This window comes from Perissodus microlepis, chromosome 17 (assembly GCF_051167445.1).
Source record: "Perissodus microlepis isolate ML-2025 ecotype Zambia chromosome 17, ASM5116744v1, whole genome shotgun sequence".
Classification (NCBI taxonomy): domain Eukaryota; kingdom Metazoa; phylum Chordata; class Actinopteri; order Cichliformes; family Cichlidae; genus Perissodus; species Perissodus microlepis.
In genome coordinates, this window is record NC_140477.1 from 15,423,724 (window position 1) to 15,443,343 (window position 19,620).

At 38.6% G+C, this 19,620-nt stretch overlaps 1 protein-coding gene across 6 annotated transcripts in view; it reads left to right on the plus strand.

Annotated features, from left to right (window-relative positions):
- Window positions 1-19,620, plus strand: part of ppfia2 (PTPRF interacting protein alpha 2) — a 178,534-nt gene that overhangs the window by 118,511 nt on the left and 40,403 nt on the right. For all 6 annotated transcript variants that reach the window (XR_014797402.1, XM_084910627.1, XM_084910624.1 and 3 more), the window contains 3 exons: window positions 6,549-6,650; window positions 11,919-12,083; window positions 13,461-13,535. Coding sequence is in view for 5 of the 6 variants with exons in the window: in XM_084910627.1 (XP_084766753.1) it covers window positions 6,549-6,650; window positions 11,919-12,083; window positions 13,461-13,535 (342 nt within the window). In the remaining variant the exon portion in view is untranslated. The remainder of the gene's footprint in view (window positions 1-6,548; window positions 6,651-11,918; window positions 12,084-13,460; window positions 13,536-19,620) is intronic.

Below are 19,620 nucleotides of genomic sequence, written 5' to 3' on the forward strand. Positions count from 1 at the left end.
AGCTAGAAGGTAAAAAAAAACAACTTTGTTTCTTTTTTATGCCCAAAACAAAATAAAGGTTTCTTTATGAGGTAAAAGTACTGCTCTTGACTATAGTCAAGTGGGTCCTGTCGCACCCATTTTGCCACTGGCTTTCTCCAGATCTCTAAATAACACTGGCTTTTTTATGGATAATGTTCACCATTAGCTGCCACGTGGTTAAATTCACTAACATTGATACCGACTTTGTTTTGCGTTTAGCTCATGTGCCTGAAAGACCAGATGTTCAGAGAGTATTAGTCATGAAATTTGCACACATTGATTACATTGATTGAATAGGTCTTTGCCCAAATTGTGCTCGAGGTCAAGGATAGATTTCTCATTCTCAATGGACTTCGATTCTCATTAGTTTGTACAATGTATCACAAGAAAACTGTCTTTCTGTACTTCACACAAGTACTTTTGTACTTACAGTAAATTGTGGTGGTTTGTGAGATGGATGTAACTGGTGTTCAGGTTTGTCCTTATGTGGAGTTTGTGTTGGAGTCTTTTGTGCTACATGCTGGTCATTTTTGTTGATGTTTGTGATTGGTGGACTTTTCATGTTGGTTAATTTTGGTCACTATTGGTGCTGTAAGGTAGCTGGAGTAAAAGCACTGAGACAAGGCACTCAAGTGTAAATCGATCTGCTGAATGTTGATCTGTTGGAAGCTGTTCTCATAGAAATAAGTGTTTATCAAGGGTGTCAAACTCATTTTAGTTTATGGTGCAGCATTGAAAACCTACCAGGAGTACTACAGCATGATATTTAAAGAAAATAACTAATTTTCACACCAGTTGGACCTCCCAGCAGTCCATTTCTAGCCCCTGGGTTGCATGTTTGACACCTCCTCTGTCTATTAGAAACGACTGACAGAGTCAGGAAAGAATCCAGTTACTATTTTTCAAGTAAAGTCCCACTCCATTTGTACATTGGCACTGCAGATATTTTTAATACATGGAAAATGTGATATGGTAGTTTGTTTTTTTTTTAAATCAAAAGCTCATCTGCAGCTCTCGTTTATTAGAAACATGCTCTTTTGCACAGCTGACAGCATTCAGGAACGTCAGCATTTCTCTTCCCTTTATAGAGTACTCCAATGTCTCCAGGGCCCCAACAGTCTGTGTGTGTGTTTGTTTGTGTGCTGTACTGTACATCACCCTAACCCTCTACCTCTGTGTGACTTGTAAGGTGAAAGTTCTCTTAACTGATGCGCTGAAGATGCTCTGTCACGCAAGCCTCAGCATGTGCATCTTATATCTCACGACTCCTCTGCGCCTCTCTGACTCTCTGCTCACTGAATCATATTTCCACCACAGTGCACCCAGCCTTCTTTTTTTTTCTTCTTCAGTTTTTCTGTGCTGCTAGTCCATTTTTATGTTATTTATGAGAGCAACGCCTAGAAGTAGTGTTTCCTGGGAATAAAAATTCACCAGGTTATATTTTCCTTGGGAGATAAAGCAAAATATAAATCACTGTATGGAAACAAAACTTCCATTTGCTGCATTTTTGCTGTGAATAATTCATTGTGTCTCGAATGTACCATAAGGAACTCTGGTTTATGTTTCTCCTCATATCAGTGTTGTTATTGATGCTGGTGTATAGGTTACAGATGTTTTCTCTAAATATACAATATTTAAGTTTATAAAAATGCAAAAATGCTTGGCCTGATAGTTTTACGCATAACAAGACACCTGTTATGAAATGTGCTAAAATATTACCATTCCTCCTTGCTTATTTGTTTTACAGATTTTACATTATATACTCATTGCCCACTTTATAAGGTACAGCTGTTAAACTGCCAGTAAATGCAAATATCTAATCAGCTGATCACATGATAGTAACTCAGTTCATTTAGGCTTTTATACAGGATGACCTGCTGAAGTTCAAATTAGGCATCAGAATTGGGAAGAAAGTTGTGAGTAAAAATCACCTAAATCTAGGGTTTGCAGAGGAAGAAGACAAAACTTAAAAAAACAACATATGAGGGATGAAGGAGAACGTGACAAAGAGCAGAAGCAAACTGAGGGTTTAAATACACAAAAAGAGATCAGGGCAGGTTGGAGACACCTGGGGAAAAACACGCAGCTGAACTGAATCTAAATAATGCGATAAACTACAGAGACCCCAATGTCACGATAAACATGATATTGGGTTCACTGTCCTTAAATGGCCTCTATTGTAAATAGATTTCATCCAATAGAACACCTTGGAGGTGCAGTCAACAAATCTTCATCGACTGTGTGATGCTATCATGTCAATATGGAGCAAAGTCTCTGAGGAATGTTTCCAGCACCTTGTTGAATCTACGACTAGAAGAATTAAGGCAGCTCTCAAGGCAAAACGGTTTCCAACTGAAAGTTCCTCTAGATCATAAAAGGTGCCATCACAAATGTTCAAGTTATCCATGTCATGTGCATCAATGCATAACCCAAATTTATTTAAGTTTTTTAATACTCAGGTTGACAATTGCCTTAAATGTGAGCGGTTCCAACAGGCATTATTTGTTAGTTTGTTAAATATATGTAATGCAAAAGAAGCTCAAATTTTTTTGCTCTTCCTCTTTTCTTTTCACTTTGACTTTTGTTGTAATGAATAGATCATTTTACTGGATTGTACAAGCTGCACAACTGTGAAATTTGCTTCAGTAGGCCCCCACAATCTGTCATGGTCCTGACAGTTTGGCCTTTGTAAAGAGATTGTCTTAGAAACATTTCCTTGCCCCTGGGGTTATGGCCTTTACTTTAACTCAGCTCTATGAGAAAGGATTGTCCTGAGACAAAGGGTTCACAGATGAGCTGTGGAGAGAGAATATTGCAGTCTGTTGCTGAGGAAGTTGAAGCTTACCAGCACTGCTGGAGCACAGGCAGGGGGCTTGTAGGTCTCACAAGCATTAAAAGCAAATTGTGCAATTTGCAGAAGGACCCTTTCTTAAGAGGAGGTGACTGTGATTAGCTGCATTCCCGTGGGAGGGAGATTTATGAAGTCTGAGCTTGTTTTTTGGGCCTGACCTACTGCACAAGTTGGAACATCATTAAAATATGATTTCCCATTCTAATTTATGATCATGTGACACTGTGATTATTACTATTGGGGATCATTTTCAGCAAAATAATAAGATGACAATGGAAATGTAGCATAACATCGTTTTAATGTAATATAAATGTAGCAATCTGGAATCGTCGGAATCATGATAATATTAAAAATGAGTAAAATACATCTTAAAGTCCTACAAATGTTCTTCTGTTCTGTTGGGTTGTTATACAGTAGGTCCCCCACGGAGACGACTTGTTTATCATGCCACCATTTTCCCCATCTCCTGTTTCTATGGTAACAGCTTAGCGGACCTTAACTTTATTTGCAAATACACTAGTTAACATTTTTCATTTTTTTAACCTTTGACTTCTCAACTATTATGCACTTGCTACTCTTACAGATGTGTTCGTACAAGGCTTGTTATAATTCAGCTTTATCTTAGCACTGGATGGTTAAATTAGATTTCAAGAAGATAAATATGTCATATTCTAGCAGTGCATTTTTTTTCCCGTTGCAATCGCAGTTTAAAAAAAAAAAGAATAAATAAATACGATCTTTTGCCACCGACAATATGCTGTTTTTGATTAGGCCTTAGTTAATCTTTTTAAGTTCTTGATTGCACTCAGATTCCAGCTGTTGACTGACAATTAAGTTAAGAGACGCTACAGTTAATTAACATTTTAATCTTGAATTTCAAACAATGGCTGAAAGGACTTTGAAAGGACCTTTGGAGCAAGACACTATAGTCAATTTAAATAGAAAAAAGAATGCCATAGCATTTTCTTAGACTAATGTGATTACAGTTTGTTTAATATTTTGTGGTATATTTAGAAAAATGTTATGCCTTCCAGAGCTGTTTTTTTTTTTTAATATATTCTGTAAATATTGTGCATGTAATAAAAAGAGCTGCGCAGTTCTATAAATTCACAGTTTGGTTTATGGCCCAAAAAGCGAACTCCCATGACTGTGATGGATTTTCAGTTCAATTTTTACATCAAAAATCTTTGTACTTTTAATTACAGCAGTTCCACAAGGCTAATTAGCATAAGCAAAATGAGCATGTGGCTAATTAACATTTTATTAGACGCACAGGTTAGGGAAGCTGTGTGTCGATCTTCATTTATCAATCTGTATTTTCACACATGCTTTTTATAGCAACACAAAATCTCCTTTTAATTTGAATTAAATACTTAATTTCACTCTTTATTTCATCACAGCATACTGGTTGGTAGTTTCACTCTAGGCAAAGCAGCGGTTGGACGATCAAAATTATTCTGACTCTCTGCAATGAACTGCTCATCACTTGCAGCCAGTTGACGTGTTCAGAATGACTTGGTTTATCAAGATCATGATAAAAGGGGATCTGTATGTTATCAGTTTGTGAATGAATGGGGTCAAATTGGCAATTACATGCAATCAATCTAGTATAATATGTTGGGAAACTGATAAATCTACACAAAAAATGCACATTACCTACTTACAATAAGAATCTAGGAAGAACTTCATTTGCAACAGAAGTTTAGAAAATCCTCCACAATTCACTAAAGGACAATGATTTAACTCCAAAATAAGACTATAACCAGAACAAAACTGCAATAGTTGGCAGCCAGTTGAGGAGAGTACGCTATTGCAAAGACACATGACAGACAAGTTGCAATCATCGGTGCAGACTGACTCAGAGTGATTGGAGCATGTTGGCAGTTGGACTGACTACTGAGTCAGACCACGATTTGTTTGGAGACAGGTTGCCTCCCACCAGGTGACATGTGCAGTCACCTTTGGCCAGAGGTTTGTGGTATTGCATGTTAAACCTCTGGAGTCATTGCAGCTACTTGCTTCCGTCGCCAAATTCAATGCAATCATCGAGCAGCATCCTTATTTATATATTTTTTTTTTTAAATTTTTAAACAACACCCACAAGACGACTCTGGATCTTTGTATCATGAATTTTCTCTGTGTTACTAACAAAGCATGACACCATGTTAGTGTGAACATGGATGTAATTGTCTCAATATATCAGGTGATAAAAATAAAGCACCTTTGTGAATACTCTGGTCTTCAATATTACAGCTTTCTGCTGCTTCAGGGATTTCACACAGTTTATCCCTTGAGGCGATGGACTTCAGCTCTTTCCCTACTCACCATCCCAGCTTGCTCTAAATGTAGACCTAAAATCTTTTTCTTTGATCCCAGATTGGCTTGACTCTTTGGAAGTCTGCCCTCACAATACAAAGTGGGAGTTTTTTTAAGGATTTTCTTGGTGTATGGCTTCTTTGTGAAGAGGATTTGTGGCTCTATAAGATCTATAAGGATTTGATGCGCTGCTGTAGCTACGAGACACAATATTGCTCCACTCCCTGGAGTCTGTCTGTAACACTGAGTTATTGTCCATGACTCCTGAAGGACAGATGGTGTACAGATTCCAAATTACAATGTGTACTCAGACAGACAGATCACTTGTACTTAACTGGTTGCTTTCAAAACTGAATTTGTATTCCTTTATTTTTCTATAGGAAGTATATATATAACTAAAGTAAATGACCTGCAACTTATTGTTACTGATGATATTTTGGTATACTCATTAAATTCTTAAGTAGCAGAAAAGCCATTTAACAAGACAAAACCACATCTGTCATATTTTTTAAATATTTTGTTCCAATACAAATTTTTCTAATTTTTTTTTAATGATTAGCTTTCTGTAAAATCAACTAATAATTGGTGCTTCAAGAAATCAGCATCCTTTCATGTGTTGCATCTCTGGAGCAGTTTAGAAAAGTAAAGTTTAGCTTAACTTCGACCTGTAGTCTTTTGCGAAGGACACCGTACTTGCATCAGTTCCTTCAGTACTCCAGACGTGCACATATTTCCCCCCATATAAATGTGAAATCAAACACCGAGCGTGTCAGTTACTGCCTCACGTCAGTCTATTCTAAATTGAAACACAGCGCATGAGTCACAGTGTCACTGTTGTCTCTGTTTGATTTCCTTCTACCTGTCTGTTCTGGCCTGCTTCAAAAAATGTGTTTGTTCTGGCTATGCTTAATTTAGACCAGAATGACAGGGACAAAGGTTTTGAAGCCTTCCCAAGCGACAGCCTCCCCTTCTGAAGATTGTTTATGATATCTGTAGATCTGTAGGTATAGCTCAGAATCCCTCTGAGAGATTCTGAATCAAAAGTGTGTTTAAGAAAACAAGAGCACCAGAAGACTGTATGTGTTTTGGGTCTGGAGGAGGACTGGCAGTTTGCTCAGGCTGTAATTGTAAAAGTAGTTGAGCCAGAGCAAATATCTTTTCTCAGTATCCATCTGCAGAAAACCGAGACAAAGAGCAAAGCTGATGTTCTGGCAAAGAAACAAGGCTTTGAAGAATAGTTGTGGTAATTGTTCTCACTGATTGGATTTTATTCGTCGTCCACTATATGCAGCCAGCAGCAGCTGTATCCCGAGTATTGTGTGATGCTTACCTGTCTCTGTCTTTTCTCTTTGTTGCTTAGGAGTTTGCAGCACTGACCAAGGAGCTGAACGCCTGCAGGGAACAGCTGCTGGAGAAAGAGGAAGAGATATCTGAGCTCAAAGCCGAGAGGAACAACACCAGGGTGAGGACAGCATCCATATACATCTTTATTAAACTTTCCTTACTTAACTTATTTTAATATGACCATTGGAATTCAGTAGTTCTGAGCAGTAAGAACAAACAAAACTGATGTTTGGACATTTTAAACCAGAAATGAAGCTGCTTCTGCATTTCATACTCAATCCTTTTTTTATGCATTCCACATGTTGCTCTCAAGTTTTCCCAAAAAACCTGCTGGACACTGCGATAGGCAGCGTCCAGAGGAAGATTAAGCTATCTGGTGGCTACGGTTTTAAGGCTGCAAAAGCACTGAAGCAACCATGCACACTGTCTATTTCCTGTGCCCAGGCACACCTCATTAGCTCTCCACATTCTGCCTGAAAATTGTTCCACTTACTTCACATGGATGGCTGCTCAACAGTAAAACTAAGTCCAAATGGTACTGATGCCCTGCAGTGTCCAGTTCAAAGAATTTGGTGTGGGGGAGGGGCAGCTAAAAAAAAAAAAACATTAGAGGATCAGCTGAAGTCCAGTATCTTCAATAAAAAACATTGCCTTTTTAAAGCACACTCTGCTGTTGATAGATAAGACTCTGCTTTCCATCCCAATGCTGATGTAGTGTGTATTTGCAGTCTTGCACTATCTTCCTCTGGTGGAGACAGAAGATTTTAGCACAGCACTGATGGAAAATTACAGAAAAGAGGGAGGTGAGGTGCAAGAAAGGAGGACAGACAAAAGTCATTTTCACTCTCGCACTTTATTATCACCTCAAATTCTCCAACAGGCAATTACTAAGCAAATTTTAATTAAGCTTGGTTTTGTCACTGGTTATAATTAAATCTTGGAAGACATGTACAGGCAGTCATTTGACTTGGGAACCTGCAACATCATGTGATGAGTATGGGATTGGTCTTTTTGGCTGTGGGTTAAGCATCACAGTCTTTGATATGTGATGAAGATCTAGAGTTTTCAAACTTTTGGGGGGCCAAGACTAACTAACATTTATAACTGATTGCTTTCGTGTATTTTAACTGATAAATTTTCAAATCACCAGCTACAACTTAGGGGATTAGTGTACATACTATCTGTTTTATCGCAGGCATAGTTGTGCACTTTGCTCATAGTTTTACAGAGTAACCAGAATGGAAATCAAACATAATTAAGCAACTAAACTCAAACTAACTAACTAGTATGTTAGGTCTCATTCACTAAAGCCTAGAGACCAGTTAATGACCATCTCACAACCACTAGTCGCTAGCAGGGAAAATGTGTAGACCCTTAGTGAGTGAGCGGCTGCTGGAGGTTGCTCACTCAAACTAGGTGAAATCAGTCGCCAAAAGGGTGCTGCACCGAAACCATGATTGCTTTGGTTTCAAGCAGACTGCCAACAGTTTGCATGTGAGATGCAGACTTGTTTGCAAACACTCACTGTTTTCCTCTGTTAGCTGAAAGTTGGAAGCGTTCGGGGCAAATCGGAAACAGAGAAAGTCGTGCCTTACCACTTCAACCAAAACACTTCAAAAGCCACAACTTTTACTTTGTAGATCAAAGTTCTCTGTTGCCTGTTCAGCTCACACGTTTCACTTTTACTACTGCTTGGTGAGTAGTTTTCAGGTATTTGCAGTAGATCCTGACTAATATAAGATTTTTGCAAGTAATACCGATATTTATTGATTAAAACTCAGATATATCGGATGAAACACAAGTTTGAAGGATATGTGTAACAACATTTCATCTTTACTTTTTAAATTTTTCATTTTTTGTCAAGTTAAAAATCCAGATATCAATATATTTGCAAATAGCTGATATCTGCTCATATCAGTTAAGCTCAAGCTCTAGTTTACAGTCAATTTAGTGTCTGCGCTGCAAACTGTGGGCGATCATGGCGACCTGTTACTTATTAAAGCAATCACAAGGGGAGGGGTGTCACTTATCGCCACCGTACCAATAAAAGTACTCTGAATTTATATTTTTAGGTGGGGCTTATTTGATTTGTAAAAGGGCTCATGCTAATCAAAAATTATCAGTTTTCATCAGCTTAAAAATGTCATTATGTAATAATAATGCTATTTAATTACTTTGAGCATTTGAGTTTACAAGCGTTGTTCAAATGCCACCGAAATTCTTTGTGTTAGAAAACCTTTTAAACATCGTCCTTCACATCTGTTTTATATTGATAAATCCAAATTGCAGTTTTAAGCATGTAAATTCCACACATGCACTTTTAGAAAAGGATCATTTAATTCAATCTACACCATGAACAAGCTGGCTAGCATCATGGTTTGTTTGCTTGAAACTAAGAAAGCGTGACTCAGATCTGGTCTTCTGTTGCTGCTCTTACTCAGTTTGGCCTTGACCTGTAACTTGACAGCGTGGTCCGGCTCAAATATTTCTCTATGCCAGCCAGTTAGCTAGCTGGCTAACAAGCCAAGCTCTGCAGCAGCAGAACAGTCTGTTGTACCCCGAGTGAAGTGAGTGATTTCATGACAGATTTACGTGATGTCTCACAGTCGCATCAGAGTAGCTGTTGGCACAAAGATAATGTGAGTAATGGACCCAATATGCCTGCTTCATTGGCATAAAAGATCCTCGTCTAGATATGCACTTTTCAATGTCATGCCACATTTTAGGATTTACAACAACTCATTTTGTGCACCACTTAGCCATGGGTCACGGACCCCACTTTCAGCAGCTGATGTAGAGACAGAGACAGAAAAACAAGATCGGATAAATAATGAAAATATTTACTGAACGAGATTGGAAATGGGGTGCTGTTGAGTAAACACTGACTTCCTGATTGAATCAACAGTAGGCATTTTGTTAAGTGTGCAGGATTATATATGTAGACATGATGGATGTTGATGGATCTCTCAGGGACACTTGAATCAGAGAGACAAATGAAGAGACTACACTCATTCTCCTACAGCAGTGCTCTGCAGGGGTCTTCTTTTCACTGCTAGTTTTCATTGTTCGACTCTTACATCTCACTCCTGCAGAGATTCTGATCACTTCTGCCTGCTCCAGTGTTTTCTGTTGAAAATGTATCTTTAGGATCCTGCAGGGAAAAACAAGACATCCCCCCATAAAAATGGAATCAAATATTTTTATGGATCTTGCTGCTTTTGGTTTGTTTTGTCATGTGTGTTTGACATTAAAATGAGTCAGAATGCTTTGGCTAGTGGTAGCAAAATTTACTTGAAACTTTAAGATAACAAAAGTTCATAATATAAACTTTGTAATACTTCAGTAAAAGTAAGAAGGCATCTACAGCACAATTATTACTTCTGTAATCTGTAATCATGCTCCAGAACTACTTTTAGCAGCAATGACTGTAAGGTGTTCAGGCCTGCAAAGTGATCCCAAATCACCATCCACCACCGTTCTTGACATATTTGCAGATGTCTGTCTCTATTTTGGTGTCATCTGTCCAAAGGACATTGTTCCAAGACACATGTTATTTGTTCAGATGCAACTTTACAAACCTGAGCTGTGCTGCCATATTCTTTATAAAGCGATATTTTAAACACTAACAGATCCTTGTAGAGCCAATGCAGATGTAGCTCTTACAAATTTTTGCACTTCGTCTGAGCATTGCGCAGTCTGACCCCTGATTCAATTCGATTGGATGTCTACTGCTGGGAAGATGGAGACATCGTGTTGCTGACATTAAGCTGCTACCTATCATCAGTGTCAGTGTGTACTTTGTTTTACACAGGACTGCATGTTTGTGAAAACTTTCTTTTTGACATGACTGTATATAAAAATTAAAAGTCAAACCAGAAGTGCTATTGGCACAAAGATTAAGACTACAAGGAGCCTTAAATCTGCATTCTTTTAAATAGCCAGCGCCCAGTGGGGCATAACACAAAAACATTGGGAAATTACCTTTTGGTTTTCTTCATCTATCATGTTAGTAAAAGTTTTGCTGACTACAGCGTGAGCTTAGTTTACTAAATTATGGTCCCATTTAGAATTTAAAAAAAATTAAAAACTAATAAAATTAAAATAAACAAAAACTTGTTACTTGTTACAGTTATGCTTGAGGGCTAGCTGCCTCAGTATTGGCAAGTTTAAGGAGTTTTCATGGTTACTCATGGTTATCTGTTTGCCACAATTGGTGCTATGTAGCCTATGGAAGAATCTTTTCAGATCTATGTTAATAATTTAGCCTATTTTTACTTCAGCAGAGATGTCAGTGGTATTTTGACTTAATAACAATGGTTTACACTTGGAATACACTTACAATGGAATACACTTACACCAGCTAACTATGTTAGGTAGCCTCAGATGGAGATGTTTGGACAGTTGAAGTAAAGGTATGCTGGGAATATAACCAGTAAGGTCAGAAAGAGCACAAAGATCATTCTGAGCTGTAACTTTAGCCTATAACCAGATCATTATCTCGAGGCTATATTATTGTTGCCCCGGACGACATCAGAGAGGAAAGAAGTGTCACGATCTGCCTCACTAGGGGAAATGAAATGAAAGCAGACGATCCTACACTGATCTCACAGTGGAACCTGAGCAGGCTACAGTAACAAATAACGTTTTATCTCTGCTGAACAACACACATGATTGTTTACTCCCCGTTTTTGTTGTGTAGTTGCCTTTTGTTTAGCCTGCCTCCAAGCTCCGCATTTCTTCTCTGTCTTTGTGTAGCACTCTGCTGGCTGTTGACTTGACAAGTTACCTCGCAACATAGATTACACTTTTGTGTGTTTTTGTTGAAAGGACAGCGTTGCCTTTGCAGTTATCTGCCCCCTTTTTTATATATACATTGTTCGCACAGTGATGAGGCGTTACAAGAATACAAAGCAAACTTTTCTTACTGGAAAACATTCTCTCCAGTGATTCTGAACTTTTATACCATCATTTGGTAATAACTCACAACAGTTTATGAGAATGTAAATAGTGATTATGGCAATTTTAATTGGTAAAAAAAATTTGATGATACAAAGAATAATAATAGAAGTTGGTCACATACCAAGCCACCAAACCACTTTTATTGCAATTTTTTCTTTTTTCCCAAAGGACTCAGTCTCTGTAAGTAATCGCCTTTGTTGCATGTATATAATGTTTTTTTGATAGTCATGTTTGATTTTTGAAACATTTTTTGAGCCTGATCAAGCACACTTGAAATCATTCCTCTAGCACTTGTAGAAAAAAAAACATAAATAGAATAAGAACAAGAGCCGTGGCTTTCTGTGTTCTCAGAATGTTCATATTTTGGATTCTTCAGCAGTTCTCAGAGTTGATAATAACATTGATTTCTCCTATTTCTTCCCTTTAGTTACTGCTGGAACATCTTGAGTGCCTGGTGTCCAGACACGAGCGGTCACTTCGTATGACTGTGGTCAAGAGGCAGGCTCAGTCTCCTTCAGGGGTCTCCAGTGAGGTCGAAGTTCTTAAAGCACTCAAATCCTTGTTTGAACACCATAAAGCCCTAGATGAGAAGGTAAGGTTGTCAGAATATATACATTAAATGTGTAACTGTTGGCTTTTTTCAGTTTTACCAAATTTAATGTGTTTGACTTTAATGTGTTTTGATTCGGTCGTATGTCCCTTCTCTGTTGTATTATTATTAATTACTTGTGTGTTTTATATTATTATTGGCGACAAATACATGTATTTTTGTTTATTCTGGATCAGTCACATGTTATTTACATTTAAAATTCTTTTTTGGTTTTCATAAATGCACAAGTAATTAGTGGGTTTGTGAAAAGTGTAGCTGACTATTAAAAAAAATGTTTTGAAAAATTAGGTTTAATGTGTTATATTTCTGCAGTGTGGTGTCATTAGCCATGTCAAAGGCAAGCTGAGTATTAGTACAGTGTGGAGGTGAAGTAACTAGTTGGCTAGCTAGCTGCAGGAGCTAACCAGGAAAAAACCTCAGCTACACATACTACAGATCCAGAAAGAAAATAAAAGCCATCAGGAAAAAATGTTTTGCATTGTTACTTTTGAGTCACCTATATGTATTCTTTCTCCCCAAAACATTATGTTTAATTTTAAATGTTAAACATATTTGTAATAACTTATTAGTTGTGCTTTGCTGGATTCAGATTTGGCTCCACCCCCTAATTATTATATTATAGTATATTATAATGTATATGGATAGATAAAACATTTAAGACCAGATGATACTAACATTGCTTTATTTTCCTTTTGTGTGATTTCATGCTATCATTTTCTAGTTTTAAGCCTTTACATGTCGCACTCAGTGTTTCTCCTCACATCCCGCTGATTTATGACCTTAGCCTCCCGTGTAATATCAGCACTCCCCCTGTAATCCATTCATCCTCCCCCCCCGAAAGCCAACATTTATAACATATGTCCAACGTCCACATTGTTTAAGGTAATAAAAGCTCAGGCAAATGGGGTCCCGTGTTGGAACAATATCCCAGAGTGGACACAGAGGATCAGCCTCTTCTCATATCTGGTGCACACTCACAATGTGTTGCAAGTAATTGTTCCATCACAGCCATGATGAACCTAAAAGAGACAAAGGGAGAAGTGTAGAAGGGGAATCTCCTCTCTGCAAATGGTGCTATTAAAGCAGTAAGAGCCGTATAACGCTACTTTGAAGCCCCAGCAAAGTGGTGTTGTAAGGCTAAGGGAGGAAAAGAGGATAGCACCTTCTGATGTGTTAACCCTTGCTTTCCTGGACTGGGATTTTAACAGCGGTGAGAGAGGAAGCTAATGATTGCATTTTTCAGCTTGGCTCTTTTAAGATCAGTCCATCCCAGTGGAATTAAGTGCAGTGAAGGCTTATAACAGTGCCCATCACAAAGGATCTACAGACAGATCGTGATTCATGTTTTGTGATTTTCAGGTAAGAGAGAGACTACGAGTGTCACTGGAGAGGGTGTCTGCCTTGGAGGAGGAGCTCACAGCAGCCAATCAGGAGGTAATAACCACCACACTCACCAGTAACTACATTAACTGCTTGCTAATGCAGATGTCTTATAAGCAACCAAATGCTTTTAGGCATATGGAAGAAATGTGATGAAAGTGACTTTGAATGTGGCAGATGGGCCAACCTGAGTATTTCAACTGCAGATCTACAAGAATTTTCACACACAACAGTCTCAAGGGTTTACCTCTCTGGGCAGAAATGCTAGAGGAGAATGGCTAGACTAAAAAGTCGACAGTAACTCTCGTAACCTTATGTTGAAACTTAAAGCAAAAGACCACAGGGGTTCCAATGCAGTGCTAACAAGCTGTGACTAATGGCCACGGTGTAGAATAATGAATATGGTGATATTTTTAAACACACTTTTTGTTGTTTGTGTTGTCAGATAATGCATCATCAGTGATTATGGATTAAAACAAGAATGAATGGGCTGAAATTCCTGTAACCTCAGACAATGGTTTGTTGGTTGTTTTCATACCAATGCATAGTGTCTGACTTGAGGTAGATTATTAGCTTTCTTCATCAAAGGAACACTGAGTAGCATATAGACGAATGGGACAAAGAAAAATTATATTCTTTAATAAGGAATCAAAGATTGTGGCTATTTTATTAATCCTTTGCATAAAAGGCATCAGGAAAAGCAAGCAATTCTAATTTGGAAAACAAATACTATTGTTTCATTTAAGCCATTCCCATCAGACAAATGCATGTCTGTACTGCTTTTTAAGGATTCTGCAAACATGCTCAGTAAACATAATTTTGAACATGCAGAGTTAATGTGATGAACAAGCATTTTTATTTATTCCAGTTGCAGTTTTTTTTACTCAACCCATCCAATGTTTAAGCATCTAAACCTAAAAAACTACTTAATGTCAAAGTAAAAACCGAGTAAAAACTAACTTCAAACACATGGGAAACTTTGGTCTATAAAATTGTGGCTTACTTAATTTTATAGCACTTAAATTCATCTGCATCTTAAAAATCACTGCTGGTGTATGAAGGCACAGACGCTGAAAAACAATCTGTCCAATGCCAACAGTGAAGAGAAATATTTCACACTTTGAGATGGGAATGTGCTGAAATAACAGAAAATATATGCTGTTCATATATTAAACATGTAGATACTATTTATATATACATGCAGTATCTCAAGACTTGTGTTGAGCTGCATATTCCGAACAAACATAACATATATACAGGAACATATACTACTTGTTTACGTGGATGCAAACCTAATACATACTGTGATGTGTCCTGAATTATGTATCTGCTCTGAAACCCAGAACATTTACAGTACCTCGACAGGCTTCACTCTACCCCATCTTATGCTCATCAGTGGCTGGGGCGAAGCACTGACAGTACATTGGCCACTGTTTCCTTGGTGGCCTTTCCTTCTTCACCTCCTAGTTCGGGCTAGAGTAGGATTTGCACTGCAGATGGTCCTGTTCCAGCTGAGGAAAAACCCTCAGGCTGCCACTTCACAGCCTGTCAGACATGCCAGTCTGATACTCGGGCCTGGCGTAAAAGTCACTATAAGGAGGAGAAGAAGAAAAAGAAGGGAATGAAAAGCAATAGGGGGAATGGTTGGGAGGCGTGTGGAGTGGGTGGAAGGACAGACAGAGATCCAGTGTGAGAGGAGAGAGAGGGGGTAAGGATGAAAAAAAAAAAAAAGGCATAGAGAGGCAGAAGACACAAATAGACATGGCAGGTGGGATGCAGAGGCAGATCATGTGTGGAGGTATGTGTATTAATGAGAGTGCAGGGCTCCACTTGGTCAGAGCATCTCTGAAAGAAACCGAAGGACTGAAAAAGTGAAGCTGTAATGATATGTTTTGATGGCGAGTAAAGTCGCTAGGGGTCAAAACCCAAGATTTGATAGTGTGCGATCTACCAGACAAGGAGAGAATTGTAGAAAAGATTGAAAACTTAAAAAAGTAAACCTAAAGGCCAGCGGTACCTAAATTCTTCTCTTTTTCTCTTTGACAGTTTTTCGTGAAGTCTTATTTTTTAACTGCAGAAACTCTGACAGACATCTCAGCAGCACCTTGAAATATTTCTTACATCACACTTCCAAGCTTATAAAGACCATACAGTATTTCTGTGTGGCTGTCCCTCTCTAATGGTTAACACAGCACTTGTCAGAGCTGCGGACAGATGAGTGATTAGACCTTGAGGTGGTGGAGGTGGTGGTGGTGGTGGTGGAGGGGATGGTTAAACCGGCTTTGCCGAATAAAAATGTCCACGCTTGAGAGGCTCCAGGGAGGCAGGCGGATCCGTGAGCCCGCAAACTGGTAATTGATTTGAGATGGAGGTCTATTATGAGTCCCATTTCCCTCCAGGAATTTAGACAATGTGTCCATGCTTGAAGAAATCAGCAGCCTTTAACCTCATGCAGTCACAGGTGTTTAAGTGGCCCCACACTGATTGCTGCTAGTGATTGCAGTTCTATCTGTGGAGCATTTTGGTATCTATCTGAGGATGAATTGTTGCTTACCAATTATTTGATGTTAATCAAAACAGACATATTTTTAAGACACTGTTAAATTCCCAAAGGTAGCTCAATAGCTCATTTGAATCTATCACAACCATACAAGATCAAGGCAGATAAAATAAGATGTATCAAATATTTTATGCAGTCATACCAGATTCTTAGCAACTCAACCCTAGTAACACGTGGTGATTGACCATTTGTAACTTTCAGAGGCTTAAAATGAAATTGACTAATGAGCTATTTTATGGTCATGTGAAGTCTGTTCCTTCATTATTGCTGAAGGAACAGGGAACATTATTTGGCAAATTATGCAAATGATGGCCGCCCCTCCCTGAGCCTGGTTCTGCCGGAGGTTTCTTCCTGTTAAAAGGGAGTTTTTCCTTCCCACTGTCGCCAAAGTGCTTGCTCATAGGGGGTCATTTGATTGTTGGGTTTTTCTCTGTATATATTATTGTAGGGTCTACCTTACAATATAAAGCGCCTTGAGGCGACTGTTGTTGTGATTTGGCGCTATATAAATAAAATTGAATTGAAAGAAATTGATTTGATTTCAAGTGTTGCATTTTGTGTTTTTTTGGATAGGAGGAGCTCCTAAAGAATGTTGATGCAAGTGAAAGAGGCTAAAAAAACAAAATAACCTTAATGAGTAGTGAGTAGCCAAAATCAACAATCTGGCGCATTCTTAATAAGTGGAACTCAATTGGCTAGCTCTGCAACACCAACACCTTTATGAATGTAAAGGACAGTTTACAACAAGGTCTAAATAACAGGTTGCAACAACAAGCCAGATTAGACAACAAAATTAATTGATCAGAAGTATACCACATCATCTGTCTAACATGGTAGAGATAATGTTGTGAGGCGGGCATGTATGATAGTGGAACTACCACTAGTGTTTATAGGTGATGTGACTGCTGATAGAAGTATGAATTCTGAAGTGTACAGGGCTATACTCTCTCTGCTAATATTCGACCAGATGCTGCAAAACTGATTAGACAGCACTTCATAGTGCAAATGGATAATGGCCTGAAGCATACTGGAAAAGCAACCCAAGAGTTTCTTAAGGCAAAGAAATGGGATTATTTTCAATAGCCAATAGAGTCATTTGAATCAGTTTTTAACAATTTAAAGCAGCTTTAATGGTGTGGTAATATAAGATTTGATAATCGGATGTATAGAAAGCTAACATCTGACCCATGAGCCGATGTGGGCTAGCACTGAGGTCCTTACAGGCTGAGCTTGATCCAAACTAGCACTATGCTCAGTAGGAGAAATACTCTGTTCACGGTTTTTCAAATAAAAGCTGGCAGAAAAGGTTGAGATTGGCAACAGCAGTACTTTTTTTCTTGCTTTTGCAAAAAAAAAGACTGGCCTAATTCTTTTGGGATTTTGTAAAAGAAAGAAAACTAATACATGAAATGAAATCTCCTTAGACCTAAAACATTTGATAAACATGTTTTATGTGTGGTCATGCAATTTTCCCCAGGTGTGTGATTGATTCTATTTTAAGTGCATTGCACCAAACTTGCTTTTCCCCAAATCTCACCTTGACGTCATCAATCTTTCATACTCTAAGAGCAACCTCTGACACCCGTGGACACACACACTCACACATAGCCATTCTTATTTCACTCCTTCCCATTTTCCTCCAATTTCTACTTCATCAGACATTCCTGTCAACACAGAGCCCAGAAGTGCTAAAGGAAGATAAGGAAATTGTGAAGCTGCGTTGTAAAAGAAGCTCCACTCGTCCTTGTGTCCCTCGTCACCCTTTTCATTTTGCATCTGGCAAACTTCTATCTGTCTTCTTTCATTTCAGCGATGGAGATGCATCAGTAGCGCCCCATTCATCAATTGTGCCTTTATGTCATGGGTGGCGTTGGTGTTTGATCTCTGAGATGGAGAAATTACAGACAATCTCAAAATAATGGTACTGGAACATACGGAGGCATAATTATGCCCTCATTAAAAATAATGAACAGAAGAAGCTTTGTAGACAGAGTGCAGCAGAAAAGAAGAAGCCAAGCTGCTGCTGGCAAAGTTGAGTGTGAAGGAAACCCTATCTGTGGAAGGTGGGAGATAATCTTCTGTTCTCACTCGCAACTTTAAAGAGGTCCCGACATTAACTACGACTTGTGTCCAGGTGTCAATGAGGGCAGGTTGGGATCTGAGTTTAAACTGGATCATGTCAAAGTCACTTGAAGGCATTGTTTGTTTTATCGACAGCGGTTTCATTGATTGTCCTCGGGCTCCTCTTCCTGTTCCGATCACAACAAATGTCTGTTGCGGAAAGAGAGAGAAAAGACGATTTTAAAGCATCGCAATTTGTTTTCAACGGCGACGATCACTCAGCATTTCCATTGTCAAACTGTAATTATTTATTAGAATGATTAGTAATGGTAGTTGGATTGTCATAAATGATGGTGCTGGCTGCTTGGAAATCCTGATCGAATCATCCATAAAGAGAAGGACAAAAAGGAACATGCATGATTTGAGAGTCCTACATGGTTCAGAGATTAAAGCTTTTCTGAAGCTTCCGAGTACTCATAGAGGAGAACCAGCATGATGCAGCTTTAATCACATCACGCTATCAGCATGCCTCATGTACTGTAGTAATTGTTGGGGGTTTTTTTAGTTAGGAGCTCCTCCTTTTTTGTTCATGTAGAGAATAACTGTAAACATATTTTAGTGCTAGAGTTGTTTTTCTGGTGGTTATTTACTTTTTAGGGGACGTTTCAGAGATTGAGACCAGTGGACAGTGGTGTAACTTTGACTGCTTCTGTCTGCAAAAATAAACAGAACACACTGTACCAAGCTTATTGTTGAAATAAAAGCAGACAGTCTTTTCACATTTTGAACAAATCTCCAGGTTGGCCAAATTCATTTTGAACAGGAACACAATAGCACACAGAAATATCATCACCAGTGCTATTTTAACATCCCTCACAGTTTGTAGACTGACTTTGTGGCTTTTCTTAGTTTTCCATTGCAAAGAGGAGCATTGAGGATCTGCCCTGTTTCAGTTTCACTTTCAGAGCCAGGACTGTGTGTGTTTGGCTTGTATTTCTTACTCTGTTTTGACTTTCTTTTCTCAGGGGAATCATTAATTCATACATTTCTTAAAGCTGCACTGTGTTTACTTTAGTCCAGCTGGCCTATGTTCGACTTCAATAAAAGATTGATGCATTCGCAACACGTTATTTTCGTATTCACCTTAGTGCGAGTGTAGGATACACGGAGAAAGTCTTAGAAGAAGTTACCCATTTTGCTAGTTAATATTTAGTGGCCTACCTGGGACGAATGAATGGCTGCTCTCCATAAGTATTAGGCTCTGGAAAGAAGTACTTCAAGAAGTACTGTGAACTAGTAGGCAGCAGGTACACTGTCAACCTTTCTCTCTCTTGAAGTGAGTGATAATCATATGTTGTCAGTCAAAGCCAAACCAGAATGTTATTGTTGCCAGACACCCCTGTGACAGGGTTATGGCTTCAGGACAGTTGCTGATGGTGGGGAAATAAAGCACTTGGTTTGCAAAACTCAATAATCACAAGGTTTCCATGAATGTTGGTTAAAGTAATGTTCCAAAAT